At 40.0% G+C, this 23019-nt stretch overlaps 1 protein-coding gene across 1 annotated transcript in view; it reads left to right on the forward strand.

The window, feature by feature from the left end:
- The first annotated feature begins 1297 nt into the window (after positions 1 to 1297).
- slc2a1b (solute carrier family 2 member 1b) overlaps positions 1298 to 23019 on the forward strand; it is a 65238-nt gene continuing 43516 nt past the window's right edge. The window contains exon 1 of the mRNA XM_084317161.1: positions 1298 to 1610. Within this exon, the coding sequence (XP_084173287.1) occupies positions 1593 to 1610 (18 nt within the window). The 5' untranslated portion in view covers positions 1298 to 1592. The remainder of the gene's footprint in view (positions 1611 to 23019) is intronic.

Consider the following 23019-nt stretch of genomic DNA (forward strand, 5'->3'; position numbering starts at 1 on the left):
GGTCACGTGTACCCATTCTGCAATCTGTTAATAAAGTTTTCAATCAATCAATCAATCAATCAATCAATCAATCAATCAATCAATCAATCAATCAATAAATCAATCAATCAATCCCGCAGTGCATCAGCCAATGCCTGCAGTGCAATACTCCAATTCAGCCATTGGGTGGGACGGTCACATGACCCAAATCACGTGACCCAAATCAGCCAATGGAAGCGAGGGGCCTCAGCCTGCTGCTGCTGTGGTGGTTCTGTGGTTCTGCAGCTGGATACCCGGGTGTTGGTTTTTTACATCGAATTCCATACACCGCAATTATGCATTGAATTTTTTACATCGAATTATATACACCGCAATTATGCATTGAATTTATTTTTTTTGGCGTTGAATTGAATTTTATTATGCATTCGAATTGTTTTATTAACACTGCATTTTTATTTCGCATAGGTAAATTTGGAGCAAAGAAATTCAGATACATGATTTTCAAAGTATTTATTTGCAATGCTATAAATTCGGTGTCTGAAACTATAAATGCAGTGTCTGAAATAATTCAGATACAAAAATGCGGTGTCTGAAAAAATTCAGATACATGTTTTCAAATTCAGATACATGTTTTCAAAGTTATTATTTTCAATGCTATAAATGCGGTGTCTGATTAAATTCAAATACTTCTGGCACTCATTTGCTTCCATAAGATAGTAACTAAATAGTAACTCACAGCCACTTGCAAACGTAACTGTAATCAGATTACTGGCTCGTAAAACAAGTTAGATTTATCTTTACTGGTGGTAGTGTATCTAGTTAAAAATGGCTGAAATTAGTGGCTATGGAGTATGGAATTAATGAATGAATGACAACTTTATTTAACAGATTGCAGAATGGGTACAATACAGTACGGCTCAATACACACAATTGTTAAGGGGTTCTTCAGACCAGAGAAAGACGTTTGTCTTATTTACATCAGGGTCCCCCATTTTCAATTCATATTGAACTATTATGAATAATGAGAAATGTATTTGTCAACTGAATATCAGCAAACCTTTTGATCTGAAACAAAAAATAACATGACCGAGTAGTAAATTACTACATTATTGGATCAGGGGAAACGTGGCTTTTCTATATTTACATACAGACCAATGATATCCATGGGCCACACTTGTAATAGGGCTCCTATTGGCTAAAGAAGGTACGGGCCTCCCGGCACGCACACACCCCCCAAATATTGCGTCAGCCAATCATCACGGCTGGGCTGAACGAAATATATACCCGGTTTACTTCACGTCAAACCCCGAAGAGAAGAGGGCGAACTGAACATCTTCATCCGAGAAACCATTGGAGCACTGCGGCAAGGATTGTACAGTTTGAGTTCAGGGAAGAAAACACCGGAGGACATCTGAAACCATTTAACAACAAGACTTGCGCTGAAGTTGTCGTCATTTAGCTGAAAGGAGACTATTAAAATGAACGGTTTCTGAGTGAGAAACGGGCCAAGGAAGTTCTTCAACTCTGTTCAACTTGAAGAGAAAGACGAAAAAAGACGCCTATTGACATTACAAAAAAGAAAAAAACGTCAAAACAACCCGTAGGCTACCGCAATGGATTCGGGGGGTAAGGTAGGTTTACGCAGTGACACATTATTTTGACACAGCACACTAACGAACGCTTTAATTTAATCCTGCCAAGCGAGTTTAGTTTAACCTGCCAATGTATGATCTTATCCTGCCGACCACATGTTTCTCTCTCGACTATCCGTCACATCTGCGAGTTCAGCGGGTTCATCTATGTGGGCCTAAATGGAGGGGGGCACTAGGCTTACTTGCACATGTGGGTCTCTGTTCTGTCATGATCCTGAGGGGTAAACTCGCTTTGTCATGTTTTGCGCGCCTTGTGTTGGGGGTTCGAGCTTCGACCCGAGCTGTATCTGGTTGTTGTGGCGTACGTGCGTGGCTTGGCCCCCACTCTAGATCTGACAGACCAGAACCAGATGCACTATTCATATCCACGAGAAATGATATAATTAATTGCCACTAGACACTTTATTTACATTTATTTTATGTAAATACTGTGCTGCTGAGAGACCAATGACCACAATGGAAATAAGTCTGTGACTTTTTTGCGCTATCCTTGATAATTTTAGGATGCATGACTTGTTGTAACAACATGTAATGCATTTTAATAATTGTCAAACTAAACTAAACTAAACCCAGTTCCTCCCCACTGTTGAGTTTCTGTTATATATTCCAGATTATTTTCTTTTTACTATAGGCTACAATTTATAGGATTATTCTAAATCCACCAACACATGAACTCATAATACAACTACACATTGATTGATTGAAAACTTTAACAGATTGCAGAATGGGTACAATACAGTACAGCTCAATACACAGAATTAAGGGGATGCAGACCAGAGAGAGACTTTCGTCTTGTTTACATCAGGGTCCCCCATTTTCAATTCATCATGACATATAATGACATACATATGACATATAGACAGTTTGCTGACATACATCTAGACTATGCCTATTCATACTATAGATGGACCATACATATATTTGTATAATTAATTAATAACTGATGAATAGCAGCATATCCAAAGTGCTTTACACACCATCTTTGCATAACATGACCCTTCTGTCAAAACCATGCTGCTATTTATGTTGAGAGAGTAAACGTGACTAGTCTGGTGTTTGACATGGCTGTCTGCCTTGCAATGCCACACACATACAGACGTCCATGTTCTCCATGTTCCAATGTGGTGGGCCAGCAGATAGCTTTAGTAAATTTAGTTATTTGTCCGTCCTTTCCCCCCTCCTTATTGGCCTTCAGCTGGGAGGATACTTGAGGACGTGATGGGAATCTGTCCTCCCCATCCCCACTGTGGCTCTCTACTGCACCGCAGATCTCCAGACGGGGCTGGGAGATCGTCTGGGGAGTAAGCAGTATAGCCCAGACCCAGGCCAGAGGGCGGTCAAAGCCTTGACCCCTTCCTTATCAACAGCTAATAATATTCACATCATCAGTGCTTTGCTGCTTCCAGCAGCGTTGAGCTGTGAGCGTGCGTCAGGGCTAAATGCTCTTTTCCGAGCATAGTCCACTCGATGATGGAAACACTTTACCAGCTCGTGGTTGGGATTAGCATTCCTGAAGTGTTGGTGATGCCTTGGCGTGTTAATGACATGGGATTGGGGATCATTTCACTTTCGGTTTGGCCCATCAAAAATAGTTGGAAACAAAAATGGGAGTCTTATTTGCTTTTGGCAGAATATTGCTTCTCATTTTGTTATAGGTTGGATAGGGACATTTCTTGCCTTTTGTTCCAAAAGTTTTTAATATTTGAAATCGAAATCCAAGTAAACCCACTGCTTGAGCTGAACCCTGAAATGACATGCTGTCACACTATTTATTTTCTTGTTCACCTTCAAGCACACCATGTTGGCGTATAGAGGTGCAGTGCTTTTCAGGTGGTAGATGGATTTAATAATACTAGTCTGAAACCTTGCCATGGCCATCATTGTTTGAGCAAGGTGTTGCCCAGTTGGTTGAACCTGTCTCTTCCACACATAATCCTCTCACCTATGTTGTTATGCAATAATAAAAGCACAGTTATTTTCGCCCCTGGCCCCTAATCACACAAGCCTCGGCATCAAAACATTGACGCTGAAACATCTAAGCCGACATTGTGAGCCTGCCTTTAAAGGGCTTCACTCTGAACAATAGGCTTTGTTGAGGAGGCGCTAGAGCACAACTCCATCCATCCTAATTTCCCTCAGAGAAGGAAAATAAATGGTAATTGGGGTCAAGCATACAGTTGACCTGCTCTGTGGTGAATGAAACTGCTTCCTTGGATGGCAAAGGCATGATTCTTGACAGGCTTGACAGTCCAGGTCTTTTGAATGGGGCTCAAAGCCAAACACCAGGCTCCAGACCGTCTTGTTCAGGCTTAATTCCTCTCCATCCACTCACTGCCCTCCTCATGACGGTCCACTCCAGTAGTGACACTGCGTGACTCCCCCTCCAGTATGCTGCAGTGCCCTCTTCTAATGAGCCCTAACGAGACGCTCCTATCAAAGATGGGATTAAGAGATCTAGGAAAGCATTAATTGAAACGGACTGGAGAGAGCCTCGACAAAGTTGTCTTGAGAAACCGGTTGGCACTTTGCTCACTGACTGTACTGATCCCCTCGCTAATGGCTATTCATGTAGAGGTAAAGGTTGGGGGAACGTGTTTTCAGCTGCAGAGCTACAGGACCCTAGTCCAGTTCTCCTGTTTGGTGTTTGATCGCCATTTTGACTTCTCGTCACGTTAAATTTGGGGCTTGCCTTTTGGTTTAATGAGTCAGACGGTCCTGTCGTGGAATGTTAGACATCCCGATGTCGGACGTCTAGAGCTTGTTGTGTCTGACCATCTCCGCTCGCCTAATGTACATTTGATTAACATCTCTGAAATCAAATGAACCATTGACTTGTTTGTTTTCTCATCCCAGAGTGTTGGCCTGTTGCGAGCCTGTCTGGGAGGTGGGGAGAGGATGAGGACAGACTGTGTGTGTGTAATCTGAGTCACTGGTGACGGTGAGGGGCGTGATGCTGGCTACATCAGACAGCATGGCAGTCACTGTCAGTGGCAGGGAGGAACTGACTTGAGCTAAGAGGATGTTAGAGGCTTCTGCTTTGGGAACAATGATGAGAGTAGTTAAAAGTCTATTTAAAATGTTACGCAATGCAGTTCAGACAAAAGAAAACTGAACAATGTTTTTATTACAATCTTTTCAAGTAGTCGACAAATATTTTTCAATTCATTCAAATATCACAAAAGTAAAACATGTTAACATGCGAGGGCCCACATGTGGGCCCTCTTGAGGAACATTTTCCCACCTGCACTTTGGCGACCTCTACCGGCTCGGGTGTGCATTTTAATACAATATATATATCGAATTAAATCCATATTTGTTGCCTGTCGATAGCCATTTCAGGTGACACAATCCGTTCAGCGCTTCTCGAGTTACATGCCGATATGTGAGGTGTAGGGATGCCCCCCGGACCCCGGTTTTAAACGGGAACCGGTACTATATTAGAAAATACCGGAGTATTTATAAGCTCTGACGTCCTCGGTACTGCTATCGATACTCTAGAGAAATTATTATTATTATTATTTAAAAGTTGCGAACGATCCTCTCTGTCTCTGCACGAGAAGCGAGCCGCAGCCAGCGAGTCAATTATTACACACACTCCTCGCGAGTCGCTCGCTAGTGCTACACATAGACATCCGGGTACTACATACGGGTACTCCTTAATGAAAGTCCCCGACGCCCCGTGCTATAGCGCTCTGCACACAGACAGCAGCTCTGCATGCACTGAGTCGTGATCATGGCGGATAGAGCGAAGCGTTCTAAAGTATGGATATACTTTACAAGGGTCAATGCCGACAATGCACGTTGCCACAAGTGCAACAAAACATTTGCCAGTAAGGGTGGCAATACGAGCAAATCAATTTATCAAAACATCTGTTGGCAAAACATGATATTAGTGTGCAGAAATGCGCGTATTCGACTGCCTTGCGCGCAGTGTTCCATCTGCATCCACTGCAGCCGTAACCGTAAGCCAAGATACGGAGTTGCCTAGGCTAATAACGAATTATTACAAATAGGCTAATAAACAAAACAATTGTTTAGCTACAAATACTACAATCTAAACTTTTTATAGATCGTCAAGCTGAGGCGTCAGCCACTATGTCCCAGGCCAGTGAGCCCAGGGCCACCACATCCTCCCTCTACCTCCCTCCACCACCCAAAGTCCTTTATCCCTAGCAGCTAGAGGAAGGATGACAGAGGATAGGGTGAACCAGTGTCACAGTTCTGTTAGCCTTTTGCATTTGTTGTTTATTATAAAAAGTCTATAATTCAGAGTCAGACACATTTAAAACATTGTTGCTGCTGTTGCTGAAGAAATTATATTAATTTATTATATTTATTTATAAAGTTATATAAAAGAACATTGCTGCTGCTGTTGCTGAAGAAATTATATTTATTTATAATACTTATTTATAAAGTTGTATTTATAAATAATAAAGCAATGTTGATTCTGTTCTTAATTAATTGTCTTTTTTTCTTGCAAAAAAAGAACCAAAAAGAACCGATAAGAGTATCGATAAAGTACCGAACCGTTAAGCAGTATCGATAAGAGTAGTAGTATCGATAAAATCCTAACGATACCCATCCCTAGTGAGGTGTGCGCCGAAGTACACAGTGTTGTACAAATACAACACCGACTCCCGGGGCTCTAGCTCCGTCAATCATTTGGCACGGTAGGTTACAAGCTTCGTCAGGAACATTCAAATATCACTTTTTTTTTATCCACTTTTTCTCCCATTTTTCCATATTTTCTCCCATCCCAATTTCGTATCATCCAATTCAACCCTCCCCTGTCACGAACGCTGTTTCTTGCCTCCCACAAGCCGGCTGCAATGTGGACTAAGTCATACATAGCACAAGTCCCCTCCGGTACTTGAGGTAACAGCAGTCGCATCTTTTCACCTGCGCAGCTCGATCTCTCAGTGTCGAGGAGTAACGCGTGGGAGGCTCACGCTGCCCCCGACACTTCCTGATTCTACTGCGCAGGCGCACCAACCGACTTGTAGGAGTCGCTTGTTCACAACGTTCGATCCCCACCCTTCAGTTTTCCCTCCCCGTAATACGGCCAATGTGTATTACTGCGGACGACCAGCCAAACTGAAAAACAATGTGGAGAGCTGGATTCGAACACGCGAATCCTAGCGTCTCCACACTGGTGGCGAGTGCCTTGCCCACTACACCACCTAGCCGCCCCGAACATTCAAATATCACAAATGTTAAAAACATTAAACATTCAAAAAGTTACAAGTGCAATACACATTACATGCTTCAGGAACTTGAACATTTCACAAATGTCCATTTTCATGTCCTCATATCATCATTTGTTTTGTCAATGTATGAGAGCGAGAAGGTGGGTTAAGTAGCATCACTTTTGTGATGGTAGTCACATTGGACAGGGATTAACAATTTAAGTCGATAATAAAAGGTAAACAGAGTTGTATGTATGGAATAAAAATTAAACACCAACACAGTTCTATAGAGTCAATAAATGAATAACCACCAACATAGTTGCATGGATGAAATCAACGCTAAACAACTACAACACAGTTGTATCAGTTCCTTTTAGGGATGGAACGATACCACTTATTCATGTCCGATACTGATATCACAGCCTTGACAGGGTTCCCACGGTACCTGGAAAACATGGAAAACATGGAATACATTTTTTTTTTTATATTTTTTTTATTATTGCAAAACAAAAAATTATTAAAAGTCAGTACTTAACACACAATGCATAATGAAACTTTCAGTAAAGGTGGTTAAAATATATGCAAGTACAGAAACAGGATAAAACAAAAATAGTCTATAATAACATTTTAACCGTATACAGTGTATATCCAGCGAAATTACAATTATATAAATGTTAGTATATAATATACCCCTAATACCTATTTTCTAAAACCCTACACACATATGCTCCAGCTCAAACCCCCCCCTCCCGGACCCCCTCTTGGATAGTACCTCCATTATCCCTCACTCCTAACCAGACACTACCATTATAAGCTAGCTTTTATTCTCTCCACCACTTCTAACCACATTGACATTTTGGATTCATTGAGCCCCAGAATTCTTGCTGTAGATATTTCTTGATATATCACATCGAGATATGTAAGAAACCTGGAAATAATTTGTTCATTTTCCAGGTATGGAAAAGTCATGGAAACTGAGCAAAAGTGAACACTTACATGGAAATAGAAACAGTTGTCCTGGACAATTGTATTGTATGATGTGTAAAATAGTAATAAAATGAAACTATTGAGCACAAAATTAAGATGAGTTTATAAAAACCCTCTTGGCATCCTATATGCAGGGCTGTACGCTAAGCTTTTTCACTAGGGGCACACTTGCCCCTAAATGAGACATTTAGGGGCAAAAAATATTTTTAAATAACAATTTTACCATTATTAAAAAAAATATGTTCCTCCTGCCTCATTACTGTGGTCCTTTTATTTAACATTTAAGTGCGTTTGTTTTCAGGTTTGTATCTTTTATAATGAACCAACCGAGAAAGTGTGTAAATCACTAATAGAACAAAAACAACAAACTGTGTGTGTGTGTGTGTGTGTGTGCGCGCGCTTGTGTAGTGCTCCTTGAATGAGATCACCACAACACACACACACCATTGCATTAATCAGGAGGACAAGAAACTCTGCATACATTTGTTTCACAATGAAAAGTGCTTTAGAAATCAAATGAATTATTATTGTAAATAACCCCATGAAAGGTTTATTATTTGTATGGGTAATTACCTGCTTCATATTTGTGATGTTACTGGTTTCAGTGTGTGCCTAAAGTGATCAATGTGTTGGGCCGTTTATAGAGATCTATGCCAATTAATGTTTATGTATATCCAGGACTTTTTTTAGTAAGAATTGAGAGGTATTTGTATATGTGACCTTTATTTTGAAAACCGTGTTGCGACGCAACCTTATTTACATTTGCGCTTTTGACAGTGAAATGTTCAGTCCAACTTAGCTCGAAGGAAAGACTAATCAAAAAGGTTTAATTGACCCGTATGAGGCTCTTACGGTAGGACTTTGATTGTTTATAGAAGTGGAATGTAATACTATGCTAAACGAGAAATAAACAGTTTGTGACAGCCAGTAAAGTTGCAAGCCACTTTCATTTCATATACGGGGACACCGTGACAATTATTAGTATTATCTTATTTGCATATTGTCTCATTATTAGATAGATAGATAGGTTGATATTTTATAAATTTAAGTAGACAGTATTTCACGTCCTAATAGTGGGCTACTACTACTCACCTAATGCATGGCTGAACCTGAACGTTAGAAGTGTCCGTGTCCCCGTCAATCAATCATCACATCATCACGTCAATCATCATCATCTTATCATCTCTCCACATCGGACGTGGTTGTCATAAGATGGACTGATATCCACTCCGTTGTTCTTGCAGAGCAAAATTTGTATCTTAAATGTATTGAAATGAGGTGCTTCTTTGGCGATGCAATAGTCCATATTGAAAGGAAGAGAGGCCACATTCAGTTTCGTTTTGCTAGGAATTATGGGATTTGGTGTTGGATGTATAGACTACGCAGATAGGGACATGGTCTTTAATCGCACGATAGACTACAAGTACCAAGTATATAGCGTGACCTAGATTCACTCCACACGCAAATCTTTTTTTTCACTCAGGCTATCGGTGATCGCAGTAAGTTCATTCATTGCCGACAGATTCTTTCATAGCACCACGACATTGTGTCGCACTGACAGCTCGCGTGAGTGGCGTCATCACACGCCTTGGATAATTTAGGAGTGAAATGCGAATGCAAGGCTTGAAAGCACTACTCGCAAGCCCGCCCCCAGATAATATTTACCAATCGCAACGGCCAATTAAAGGGGCAATTCGCGATCATATCATCGCAGTGTACAGGCCTGATATGGTATGTTGGAATTTGATGCAGGCAACTTGGTGATATTGACTTTAAAAGTATAGTTTCGGATTGGTGGACTTCAGGAATAATAACGTTACTCGCGATCTCAATAGAAGGCTCAAATACATGCATTTCCCAGCCAACACGGGAGCCTTGACATCTACAGTCTGTCTTGTTTTGGATGAATGAGTAGAAACGGAAATCTTGTTTTATTAAAATAGTTTTGACATGTGATATAGATAAAGATATTGTTTCATTGTGTATTGATTAACTTTACATTTGCGCTTCATTACTTTACAAAAGTTATACTGGCACATGGGTCTAATACAGCAATGGATTATGGGTAAATGCAACGTTAAAGCAGTGCCAATGTAAGACTGACTTTACATTAAACGAATGACAATAATATAGTATAAAGTAGGGTATTATTTGGACTACAGAATGGTGTTGTCTCACCCTACTCGCATGTTGAGGAAGAGCACCATACATTATACACTGAGAAACCACGGCCGAGAGTGAGCTCTCCGGGAACAACCCCACTTTGCCCGACATTTTCTCGGCAACCGTCTTCCGGTCTGACATCCTCTGCTAAAGGTCTAATCTACACTGCTGCCACCTATCGTCACAGAGGGGAATTGCAGCCATTTTGTATAAATAAAAAGAAATGGGGGAAAATACGGGAAAATATTTTAATGGGAGGACGGCGGGAGAGAAGGTTGAAATATGGGAGAATCCCGGAAAAACGGAACGGTTTACACAGGTATGACATGGAGCGCAATCTTGCTAGCCAACATTCAGTTTGCTAACTAACTAGCTACTAGCTAGTGTTGGCTAGCTTGCATTGCTAGCTAACTACCAATACATTTTCACATTACGCTGTGACATTACTTCTATACTAGTTGACATGAATAGTCTAGTCTTGATACATTTTGTAACATTCATTCTTATATCTACTTTTAGCTATTTTGTGATTTTTCGTTTTTCTTCTTAAAAAAAATTATACTACTAAATAGGAACATTTGGGGTGAGACATTTTTGAAAAATCATTGATCATGCCTAGACTGATTCTATACATCTATACTGTTAAGCTAAACTTACTAGTGGGGTTGCTGTACTGAGGAACCACAGGGGAACCAGCCTTATGTTTTCCCCTTTAGGTTCATTAGTTTGATTTACAAAAGACGAGTAGGCATACTACCCTTCTACGTAAGACTCATAAATAAGACTAATAAATAAAGGAAAGAGGGAGGAGGAAGAGAAGAGGGGCGAAGATGAAAGAGGAGGAGAAGAGAGTAGAGGATGACAGAGGAAAAGGGAGTGGAGAGGAGCTGAGAAGAGTAGGAAGAAAAGACAGGAGCAGACACAAGAGGGGAGGTGTGGAGAGAAGAGGACAGGATGAGATAGGAGAGGAGTGGAAGAGAGAACTTATATCAATCCCAGTGCTCATGTGTTTCAAAGTTCCAGTTCAATAAATAGTTTTTCATCTACAGCTTGTTGCATTATTTCATGCATTGATATTATCAATAAGACATAATCTCTAAGCATTTACAATGTAGACTTGACTGGCACATCTTTTAAATCAAGTAAGTAGTCAGGTGTCCTAGGGGGTTGTGTGTGTGTGAGGGGAGGGGGGCACGGATGGGGGCGGAAAGCTTCAGGGGCCTATAGATCATCACTTAATATGGTACCTGGAAAATCAGGAGGTTGCATGGAAAAAAATGTCAAGGCAAGCGTGGGAACCCTGCTTGAGTATCTGCCAATACCGATACCCATCCGATACTCTCTTAAAAAAACAAAAACCTGTGTTTAACCTAGCCATCTATAAAACATCAAAAACTCCTAAAGGAAGAAATACATACCACACATGACTCAGTTATGCAATAGTGCTGCTGCTTTTTATTTAGTTCAAATTATTTAGTTAATACGTTAATAAGACGACAGCGATTTCATGATGGCTTCCTGTCCTCGGGTCTAAAACGTCTGTTTACCGGTACAATGCGTGGAGAGTTTCTAATCATTGGTAAACAAACATAGTGCTGAAAATATACACTTTGACTGCTGTTTTGATAGGGTTAGGGTCTTTACTCTTGGCTACATTTGAAAAAGAAACACAACATTGTACTTATTTGAGATAGCCCTGTCAGAGCTAATGACGGTTTGGCAACATGAAGTGAGGCTAAGCATCGGAAACCTACATTTTCAACAACAGAAAGGGGCTGGTCGTCCAGCACAATAAATGTGGTTATTTTCTCGGTTTTCTTCAGCTTTGCTTTGTTACTGTCTGCAGGGAGTTTCTCTCTTCTGAATGGTTTCCAGCTATGTTAGCTGCTGCGACAAAACTTTTCCTCTTGGCATTCGTTGCACATATGAACTCGTCATTAGGCTTGGGCGGTATGACTATTACGGTATACCACGGTATTGAAAATCAATACCGTCAAAATCACAGTTGGGTTTCAGTTTCTATTACACTGAAACAGAGTTTCAACAGGGACGGCATTGGGTTTCGGTTTCTATTACACTGAAACGGAGTTTCGACAGGGACGGCATTGGTTGTAGTGCACACACACAGCACGCGCCAGCAGAGGGCAGGGGAGGCAGTCCGTCTTTCCCGCACAGAGCTGAGCTGAGCAAGATGGCGGCAGCATGTCAAACAAGAGCTAAACTTTTCTGCACACACTGTCTCATTTGGACAATTAAAGGACTCTGTTCGGATTTAAGCAAAACCCTCGCCACGAGTCGACTCGCCAGTGACTTCATCCAGCACAACGAGAGACAGAGGCACTTCTTTGGGAATGTAATATAAAACGGGGTGAGTGAGTGTTGACATTTTTTTATCCTAATGCAACTGGCTCACGTTGATACCTGGATGGTGCCAGCTAACTAGCTACAGTTAGCTCACGTTGATACCTGGATGGTGCCGGCTAACTAGCTACCGTTACCTCACGTTGATACCTGGATGGTGCCGGCTAACTAGCTACCGTTAGCTCACGTTGATGCATGGATGGTGCCGGCAGTGGCTACCGTTCTGTGATTTGTTTACTTCGAGGTTGAAGAAAGTGCACTTTCAGGTTGAAAGAACGGCCCTAATCTCAACGTGTTTCAATATAAGCGAGCGTTATGTATGGTGATAACGAGTATATTGTTAGCTCCGCTCTTAGTCTACTCTGCCCGGCGTACCTGTCTGTGACCCCAGTACGGTGGCCTGTACTCTGTGTCGTATTAATGCACATACATTAGCATAACACCACAGGCTGTTTTGCCTTTTTCTTCTTTGAGCTTAAAATAACTCCACGCAGTTGACATGAGCGGCGCGCTGCTAACAAGTTGACTTATGTTTAGCTAATGCTAACGTTGTTGTCACGCTACTACTGTTCACGTGATGGCATGCTTTACGGCCTGTATCGGATCGGAAAATACTTCCTGTTTTTCCGATATCCAATCCTGTGAATTTGGCCAGTATCGGACCAATACCGATACTGAGTATCGGATTGGTGCCATCCCTAGTTCCTTTTATATTATCTCATACTGCAGGCATTTCAAATTGAGGTACATGTGCATGTTTTAACAAATCAGGCAACCTGAACACCTAGAATAAGAAGCACACCAAAAAACAAAACACTGATATTTTTTACATTTAGTTAAATTAACGTTCGGTTATGACATCATACGGTGACATCAGAAATGTCCAGAACGTTCGATCATGACATCATACTGTGACATCAGAAATTTTCTAGAACGTTTGGTCATGGCAATACCGTGACATCACACATGTTCCAGAACGTTCGATCATGACATCATACTGTGACATCACACATGTTCTAGAACGTTTGGTCATGCCAGCATACTGTGACATCACAAATGTTCTAGAACGTTTGGTCATGCCATCATACTGTGACATCACAAATGTTCTAGAATGTTCTATTATGACATAAGACGGTTCAATGACTATCTAAATCCAATCAATATTCCTAATGCCGTTTCAATGTAAGGTTATAAAAATAAACATATAAACATTCATACAATACAATATAGCTTTGTCTCCTACAGTCAACATTCCCCAAAGATATATCAAACACGAAACAAACTGATCAGATTATAATGGAGATGTTGCACAGTGCAATCCACTGAACATTTATTGTTGAAATATGTCACTGTTGATCATGAGCTGGATATATAACCTATGGTTTCAAGGGATGTTAAACCTACTGTAGAATCAAAGTAAATGTTATTGATTCAAATCCTCATTTAGAGGTAGGGGATCCACCACAGCTTGCCCTGCTGCTCTTCTCTACTTCTACACCAGCCAGAACTGGTGGAGTGTTCTCCATGGATGGTGGTGTCAGGTCCAGCATCGCCTTTTCCATCTTTTTCCTTCTCCCTGTAACCTCTGGATGCAGCCTTCTCCTAGAGCCATATGAAATCCGTTTTATTTTTTTCCAAATTCCATTTAATTTTTTCCCAATTCCATTTTTTCCGTTTTAATATTTCAGAATTCTGTATTTTGCTTTGTACGCTCATTTTAGCATCAGAAATAGTGTCTAATAAGTGGGAATAAATAAATGTCCACAATTTAATAAGATATAACAGTCCATTTAATAGGGCTGTCTTAAATACTTCGAAGCTTCGTTCGATGGGCATGGGATTCGAATATGAAAATAAAATTTGATTATTAAAAAATATAAAAATATAAATGATATATATATATTTCTTTTGCAAAATCAACTCTGCCTCTCTTTGTTAATTACAACAAGCAATGCTGTTTGTTATTTAAGATGAGGTTGGACTCGGCACTGACAGATTTGTGTTAATTGTGCTGCTTTTATAAAGCCTCAAATGACGGCTTACAATATTTCATGAAAGCAAAGTGTTTTGTTTGTCTAAGATTTAAAAAGGTTTAAACTTTACAGCACTGACAAAGTTGAACAAAGTGCTGTACAAGTCCCACAACATAAAAAAAAAAAAAAAAAAATGTACAGTCGATTCCATTTTTATTGCTCAATTCCGCGATTCCGTCCGCGATTCCGTGATCGCGGATTTCATATGGCTCTACCTTCTCCCTCCGATAGCTCATCTGACTTCACATGGAATCTTGCCCTGTTGTTTTCTTCTCGCTGAAACAATAGTGTATAATGTGATACTAATTCTGGTGGGCTAAATTACATACAAACTTAAGTTCAAGATATTACAGAAAAGGTCATTCCTAATCCTACTAACATGACAGTTTGAAATACACCAGAGAAAGATAACTGCATGTTACCTATAGTTTTTTTTACCTCTCTCTTTTCCTGGCAAGATAGTCTGCATTGACCCGCTGTCTGTAGTGAGCAGTCTTCCGTTTGCTTGTTTGTGCCATCTAGAAAATAGGTTAAACTAGTTAAACATGACTAATACATGTACAATTACCTAAATGGAATGTCATGCTATACCGTTTAAAAAATGTTCTCATAAGATGGTACAATACTCAAAAAGAAACGTTAATTCCTAAATAGGAATGAAAAATTACAAATGTTGAAAAATATATGTTAAAGTATACAAAGAGTTATGCTAAAACAAAGAACTTATGTATATAAAACATGAATAAAATATACAAACTACAAATACAGGACATATATCTATCATCTAAAACACTCAGCAGTGGTCGCCCCACATGATACTCGGTCGCCCAGATGATGTTTTTAAGGTCAGTCAAATATTACAGGCTAACCATTAGCTACAGAAAGCTAGCTAGCTCTTACCACATGTCCCTATCAAATTCATCATCAAAATATAGATTTTCAGATAAAACGTATTATTCACAGTTTTGGGGCGGTCGTCCCACAAGACATCCAAAAGTGGCAAGTACATTACAGCAGTTAAAAAAGAGATTTATTTGCCAATATGAAAGACTTACTAACCTGCTAGTTGTTTCTCTGGGTCCCTCACATGTGACTGGCTGATTCAACATCCTGTCCTTGAGGTGGTTTCAAAATAAAAGTCCCACAATTGTGTTTTCTTGATGGTCGCCCCAGATGATATTTCATAAAATTAACATATGCGGACAACATTCGTTTGTATATTATGATGGAAGTATATGTGCAAATGCTTCATAATGTTGTAATTGTCAATGAATGCAAAACATGTTTGAAATTATGCCAAATAGGGCAAGGGAAATATTTAAATAGATTTAAAGTGATTTTAACTGCTGGTTGTCCAAATAGAAGTCAATGCTGGACGGTCGCCCCACATGGACATTTGACACTTCAGATAGCAGAAAAATTACCAATAACTCAAATGTTTGGAGGAGTTAGAGTGGGTCTGTATTTGGGGAAGGTATTAGAGATACATGTAATCTTTTTATGAATTTTAATGTTTTTTTTAAGGTAAGAAATTCAGTGGGACAGAAAAAATAGGCGTCACGTCATTGACCCATCCCCTAGTGTAGGGCTGGACGGTATGGTCTAAAATTTACATCACGTTATAATTTGAAGCATAGACTGTAACGGTATATTCATTTATCTTAAAATGTCTATATAAATGCTTCTGAAGGGGTAAAACACTGGTATGGCAGCTATTACTGTACTACTCTTGTATTACTAGGACATATTTCACATAGTACAGAGGTATTTTAAGAACATTTATTGTGCAAAACTGCAATAGAAAAATGCAAAAACTTTTCTCAAGTTACAAGTTCCATCTCTGAAAAACACTTTTTTCATGAAATACAATAAAGTCAAGCGGCACAAAGTGAAAATAAAAACTACAGGAGGTTTCTTTCCCTCAAACAACTCTAACACAATAAAACTCCACATAACTTAACTTTAGTGTACATGTTTGACAACGTAGAGAGAGAGGGAGATAGAGAGAGCGTGATGTAATAGGTTTGAGTTTTGAGCGTCCTAAGTTGCTGTTGATGATGTCACACCAGGATGTCATTGTCAACACACAGAGTTGGAAACGGGAGCAGCCCGATGGATAACGCGATATAAAGAAACGAATAGCGAATAAATGTGATGTTATCGTTGAACCTCTGTCAAGCCTCGTCAATATACCCCCCCCCCCCCTTTCCTCACTAATGGAACTGGTGCCGTGGAGTCACGTTAGCTTAGTGGCTAATGTTAGCCCGTTGCTATGCTAAAGCAAGTCTCCTCTCAGCCTCCTTAGTCAAATTGAAATTCCAAAACTATATGGCAAGGTCCGTGAGCAAGTGGAGAAAAACTCAGTACAATTAAACACTATGCAAGTACAATTAAACACTATGCAACGACCACTGCAAACGTCGAGTGAATCGTCAAGTAACGTTAACGTCATTGCTACTGCTGTGACTAGCTGCACTAGTCTACCGGTCACAAGGTATAGTCAAAATCCATACCGTAGCGCAAATTCATACCGTTTATACCGTCCGTCCACCCCTACCCTAGTGACCATTCAGAGGGAATCCTCACTGATTCATATAGACCACATATGGTTATACCCATAACAAGAAGGTACTAGGAAGTGGCCCTCGTGTGGATGAATCAGTATGTCGACTCGCACGTAGCCCATGTGTTTAGAATAGTATGAATAGTACTGTATAGGACTGACTCGAATGCTTCAAAGCTTCAATCGCTGCCATAGATATCAATGACAAAATCAATATTCAAATGCTTCTTCGCATAGGACCTTTCAGAAAACCTAAATCCTATAGCCCATAGTTCCCCACCGCACTGTAACCTTTGTGTGGGAAGAACCAAGCTTTGATTATTCAATGATAATTACTACTTTAGTAGGGCTGTACAGAATAGTTCGAAGCTGTTTATGGGGTTTTTCTTCACAGTTGTAGATAAAGATTAGGCTACACTAATATTATAGTATATGACTCGTCATAATTTTTTTTATAAAACATTTCTCATAAATGATGTAGCCTAGCTGCATCCGCTTGACGCTCGGCGCTCCATCAAGACGTCCCCATCACTTTCGTACCAACCGTGACCTTATTGGATTATTTGTTGACAAACTGACTAGTCATATTCATTAAAGAAAGTTGATTTAATAAAAAAAATTACTAATTTAATCACTTTATTCAAATTGAGGATTTTGTTTGAGGATTTAATTTTTTTTAAATGTTTTATGATTACGTCATAAAATATAACGACAGACATTCGAAGCTTAATTCGAAAACTTCAATAGAAGCTTCGAATGTAAAAAAAAAATTACATTAGGTACAGCCTTATACCTTTTTGAAGCGCACATTTATGGTAATCGGGAGGGATAGCCCTAGTGCTGTAGTCTATGAGGCCAGGTAGCAAAAGTGTCAACTTTTGAAACTTATTTCGTCAAGGTTTTTCTTTTGTAATACATTTTTCTCAAGAGTACAGGTGTGGTGGTGGCAGCTTAACTACATTTGAACTGTGTGGTAACCTGTAACCGCACCTTAAGAAGAAGTCATCTAGTATTACTGACAAACCATCCTGTGGTCGATGATAACCTCTGAACAACCACAAATCTGAAGGGTATACTGTAGGTAAGTAATATGATAATATGTTGTATCTAAAAACAACTTTCAATTTATTCACATTTCCATTTCTTATAACGGCAACCTCAGCTTTATAAAGGTTGTCAATACTTTGCATACCATTCTTAATTCTTTGTCCTCTCACTCCAACCCATTTCCTCATTACTAGTGTTTGCTGTGTCTGCCTGGCTGTTTCCTGGTAGAGCCGTGTATGTAATATGTACCGTATAATTTGCTTAACAACCAGTTATAGTCAATAACTTGGTGCTGTATAAACTCCGGGTTAGGGAATGATGATCACTTTAGATGTTGGCGTAAGCTTAGGTTCTTCTCTTGGATCACCCTCAATGTGAAGAGGCTTCACCGTTTGTTTAGATAATCTGTAACTCTCCAACTTTCTCCACTGACATCTTTCCTTTGCCTCTAGTGTGACATCATAGGGTCACTGGTTTAGCAGTAGGCTGGCTACTAATATTACTGGCAATCTGTGGACGTTCATCTACGAAATAATACATTGCAGTATTTGCATTCGACACACAGTTTTTAGCATTTCAGTCAGGTTTAACTTGCTGTTGAGAATAAGACTAACATTATTTAATTTTCACTTAACCAGCTCAACGAGTCAAATACGGTAATGTACACTTGTTGATTTGTACACCAAACCAAGGTGTTGCACGAAATACGTTTGGCACAGGTGTTGCACTTTTCAGACATTTCTCAGAACAAAATAAAGTCTTGAGCACTGCTGCTTGTGGTCCAGAATCGGAATCAGGTCTTTATTGCCAAGTATACTTTTCACTATACAAGGCATTTGCTTTGGACATTACTATATGCTATATTATAACGCATATTTGCAAGTAGATTACATTAGCAAAATGCCCTTTTGACATGTAGCCTACATATTCATAATCATGAAAGTTTATTTGGAAGTATTTTATATTCTGTACTTAGTTTTAAAATGCAGACAGTTCCCTCTGTGTGTAATACAGACAGTCTTCACGCATTCATAAATAACACTTACAGAAAAGCTTATTGTGCACTGTAATAGGTTTTGTTCAATGGGGGATTTTGTGTACCGAATACCGTGAAACTGGTATTTTTGCCCAAGGTTATCGTACCCTCAAAATGTCATACCGGCACATGCCTAGTTACACAATAGGCTACACTACTAGGTCTTCTACACTATACTATAGTTTAAGGCTACTTTCACTGTTTTACTGCATTACAGTACTGTTATATTGTAATTTTTTTTATCAATAAAACAAATATATTACATATTGTTGGTGCTCCTTACATTTTGGTGGGTGCTCCTACATTTTTGCTGGTGCTCCCAACTTTTTGAAGTTGGGAGCACCAGTGCTACCAATTAAAAATGTTAATTTCGAGCCCTGAAATCCTTCGGAATACAATTTTTGGAAACTGTTCCAATTTGGAACCGCTTTTCGGTACCCAACCCTAAATACATGAATGAACAAACTCCTGAATATTTACCATGGAAACTAAGCTCACATGTGTTGTGAGAGCCAGCATTAAACAGGATAACATACTGTATAGACAGATCCCAAGTTCTATACCCCAAGTAGGCCCATCTCATTCAGATTTTGCATAGGCTAATCTTTATATATGATGTTTTACATGAGCAAACTCCAAAACGGAATGCTTAAGTACACTGAATATAGGATGTCGGTGTGCATGTACTAAGCGTACTTAATTAATCCAGTAAAAGTGTCCGGGCTATACTACGTGACCAGGAAGTTGAACAGTAGACTGTGGCCAGGACTGGAAATATTAGCAGATTACAGAATTGTATCTGTTCACTGGAAATTTGAAAAGAATATCAATATTTGCATAACTAACAACGCTGTCAGGGTTGGCCAATGGTGCTCGGTCCCGACAGAGAGGCTGTGATGCGGGCGAAGCCACTGTCAACAAGTGGTATTGTGGCCTTATCACAGTGACTGACTAGGCTGTAATCCACTCACCCCTGTCACTACAAAGGAGGCATTTGCATGGAGCTTAGTTGCACTCGTATTGATGTAAAGGGAAACATATGCCAGGAGTCATATAAAACTAACTAAATAGGGTAGGGCTGACCTTCAAAGCTTTTTTTTTGCCTTCGAAGCTTCGGGGCCGAGATTCGATTTTAATTCGAAGCTTCGAGATTAAAAATAAAAAAAATATATTTTTTTTTATTATTTTGTGGGACTTGTACAGCACTTTGGTCAACTTTATTGTTTTTAAATGTGCTCTATAAATAAAGTGGATTGGATTAATTAAATTAATAATGAGCCGGAGAATCGTAGAATGGCACTTTGTCATGCCTAATTTAAAGTCTGGGTAAAGTGAAAATAAATATGTGTTCCGAGTTTGTCACACCACAAGCTTTGCTACACTTTTGGGCTACGATAAACTCTGAGAACCAGGATTGTTTTGTTATTCTTATTCGTGACTTGTTCTGTGTGTTTAATGTTAAATGTTTAATGTTGAGCGATTTGCAGTGTCAAATTTCCCTTGGGATAATACAAGTATTGTGCTCTCGTTTTTATAGTGTTAGGGGAAGGGTTATGCTAACGATGGCTTCAGTGTGTCATCGAGCCATGATTTCAGGCCTGCCCCAAAAATCCTGAAGACAAAAATAGTGAAACTGTTTCAGCAAGTTTTTGTTTCAGCAAAAACTAACAGAAAACCCCACAATTCAGTACACAGTTCAGTTTCTTTTGACATAATGTAAGGCTACCTTTATGTCAACATTATTTATGTGTTTGGAAACAATTATCTGAATTTGCTTTACCCAGATTTAATAATCCGATTTATTATACCGTACTGTATATACCAGATTATTTAAGATTTTAAATATTAGAAGCTTATACTTCCGAAATGAGATATCAATTTAGAATAAAGTTCTACAGATGTCCTGGTCTTGAATCAATCTTGGCTGACTCGGACATAGCTCTACTATCTAGGTCGTCCTCGGACGGGCCCTCAATCGGTGCTTCCAGTCATCCCGATCCTCCATGCATCTGGCTAGCTTGCATGCATCTGGCTAGCTCAATCGGTGCTTTCTGTTCCCGCATCTCTCCTGAGTACGTCCACGTAGGTTAACGTGGGACGTCCTCGTGATCGATGCCCGTGTGTTGGTTCCCACAGCACAAGTTTGCTGGTTGGCATCTCATGGTGTCTCTGGCAGTGACCTGCCAGCCTCATTCTCCTGACTGCCACTTTATCGCTCACCTTTAGCACCCCCCCATACAAGTTTGCATTAGTGACATGCTCATCCCTGTTGATGTTGAGCACCACACGCATCATTCTGGTGTAGCACCCATCCAAGGACTTCTGCAGGGTGGGCTTCAAGTTCAAGGTCCAGCATTCACTGCCATACAAAAGGACAGACTCAACTGTTGCATGAAAGAAGTTGAGCTTGATTTGACTGGGGAGGTTGGATTTCCACACACTGGTCATGCCGTTCAGAGCCCTCCACGCAAGTGCCTTCCTCACTTTAAGGTCTTGCTCGGACGAGTTGACCCACGAGCCCAGGTACTTGAAATCACTGACTTCCTTTAGAGCAGAGCCTCCTGTTGTCCTTAGAGGTGGATGATCCAGGAGGATGTTATACATTATGACCTTGGTTTTCTTGGCATTTAGCCTAAGGCCAACCTTGGCGCACTCTGTCTCCACTCTGCACAGGAGTTCCTGTGCCTGCTCCACCTGGTCAGAGAGCAGGCTGATGTCGTCCGTGTAGTCAAGGTCTGTTAGGACTATGGCGGGACATACTGGACATAGCTCTACTGGACATAGCTCTACTGGACATAGCTCTACTGCGCTACAACTTGAGTTGGGAGAGGAGGAGGGGTAGTTATTTATGTTGGATTGGGTTTCTCTGAGTGTTCTAGAAGATGCTGTCACCACCAGGCCATTTGTTTTACATTTCTTGCACTGAGGGTTCAGTTGGGGCCTGCCTCATGATTGATTGAACATTTTATTAACGGATTGTAGAATGGGTACAATACAGTGGCTCAATACTAGGGCTGAGACCGAACGTTCGTTCGTTACGTTGGCATTAAAATTCTAAATCGACATTCAAATTTTTAATTTTTTATATATATATATTTTTTTTCCATTCTGTTTAAAGGAAAACGCCAACATTTTGGGAAATTAGCTTATTAGGCATCTACCCTGGAGCTAGACAAGAAGATACATACCCTTTTTTCTTCTCTGTGCATGCAGTAGGAGTAAGAAGACATGCACCGTTAGCCTAGTTCCAAACGTCTTCCTACTCCTACTGCATGCACAGAGAAGGAAAAGGTATGCATCTTCTTGTCAGGGTAGATGGCAAATAAGCTAATTTCCCAAAATGTTGGAGTTTTCCTTTAAACCAATGGGGTTTTTCTTCACAGTTGCAGATAAAGATTAGGCTACACTAATATTATAGTAAGATAAACTGAGTTATATTCATTCAAACCCTGACGGAAGTTCGAATCACAAACAGGCTTCGGGGGCACCCTTACTCAACAGGGGGTGCCGCAGAGAGCTGCCAGGGGTGCCTTGAGATAAAACATTTTTAAAATAAAATGTATTCTTTTTGGATTACAGAAAATGATCACTAAAGTGCTATCTGTTTCAGCTGCACTGTTTTCCATGAAAATACCATATTTGGATAAGTTTGATCATTTCTCAAAATCTGAAAATCATTATTTAATAAAACACGGAAAAGGATCACCAAGTTACTCTGGATAAAAAAAACCTTTACAGACAACATTGAGACAAAGCTTCCTGACACATCTCCATCCAAACTCTTGGAAGAACTCATTGAAATCTCATCTGATACCACCTGGAGAGCTAGCTAGAGTGTGGTGCTGAGTACCAAGTATCTCATGATGTAGCAGTTAAGGTGTTGATACCATTCAGCACTAGGGGTGGGACAATACATCGATCCAGATCGATATATCGATCTATTATCAATAATCAAATAGGATCGATGCAACGTAAAAAGATCGATTCATATTGCGATACTCTTATTTTGAAA

This window comes from Notolepis coatsorum, assembly GCF_963971535.1.
Source record: "Notolepis coatsorum genome assembly, chromosome: 6".
In the NCBI taxonomy this organism is placed as follows: Eukaryota; Metazoa; Chordata; class Actinopteri; order Aulopiformes; family Paralepididae; genus Notolepis; species Notolepis coatsorum.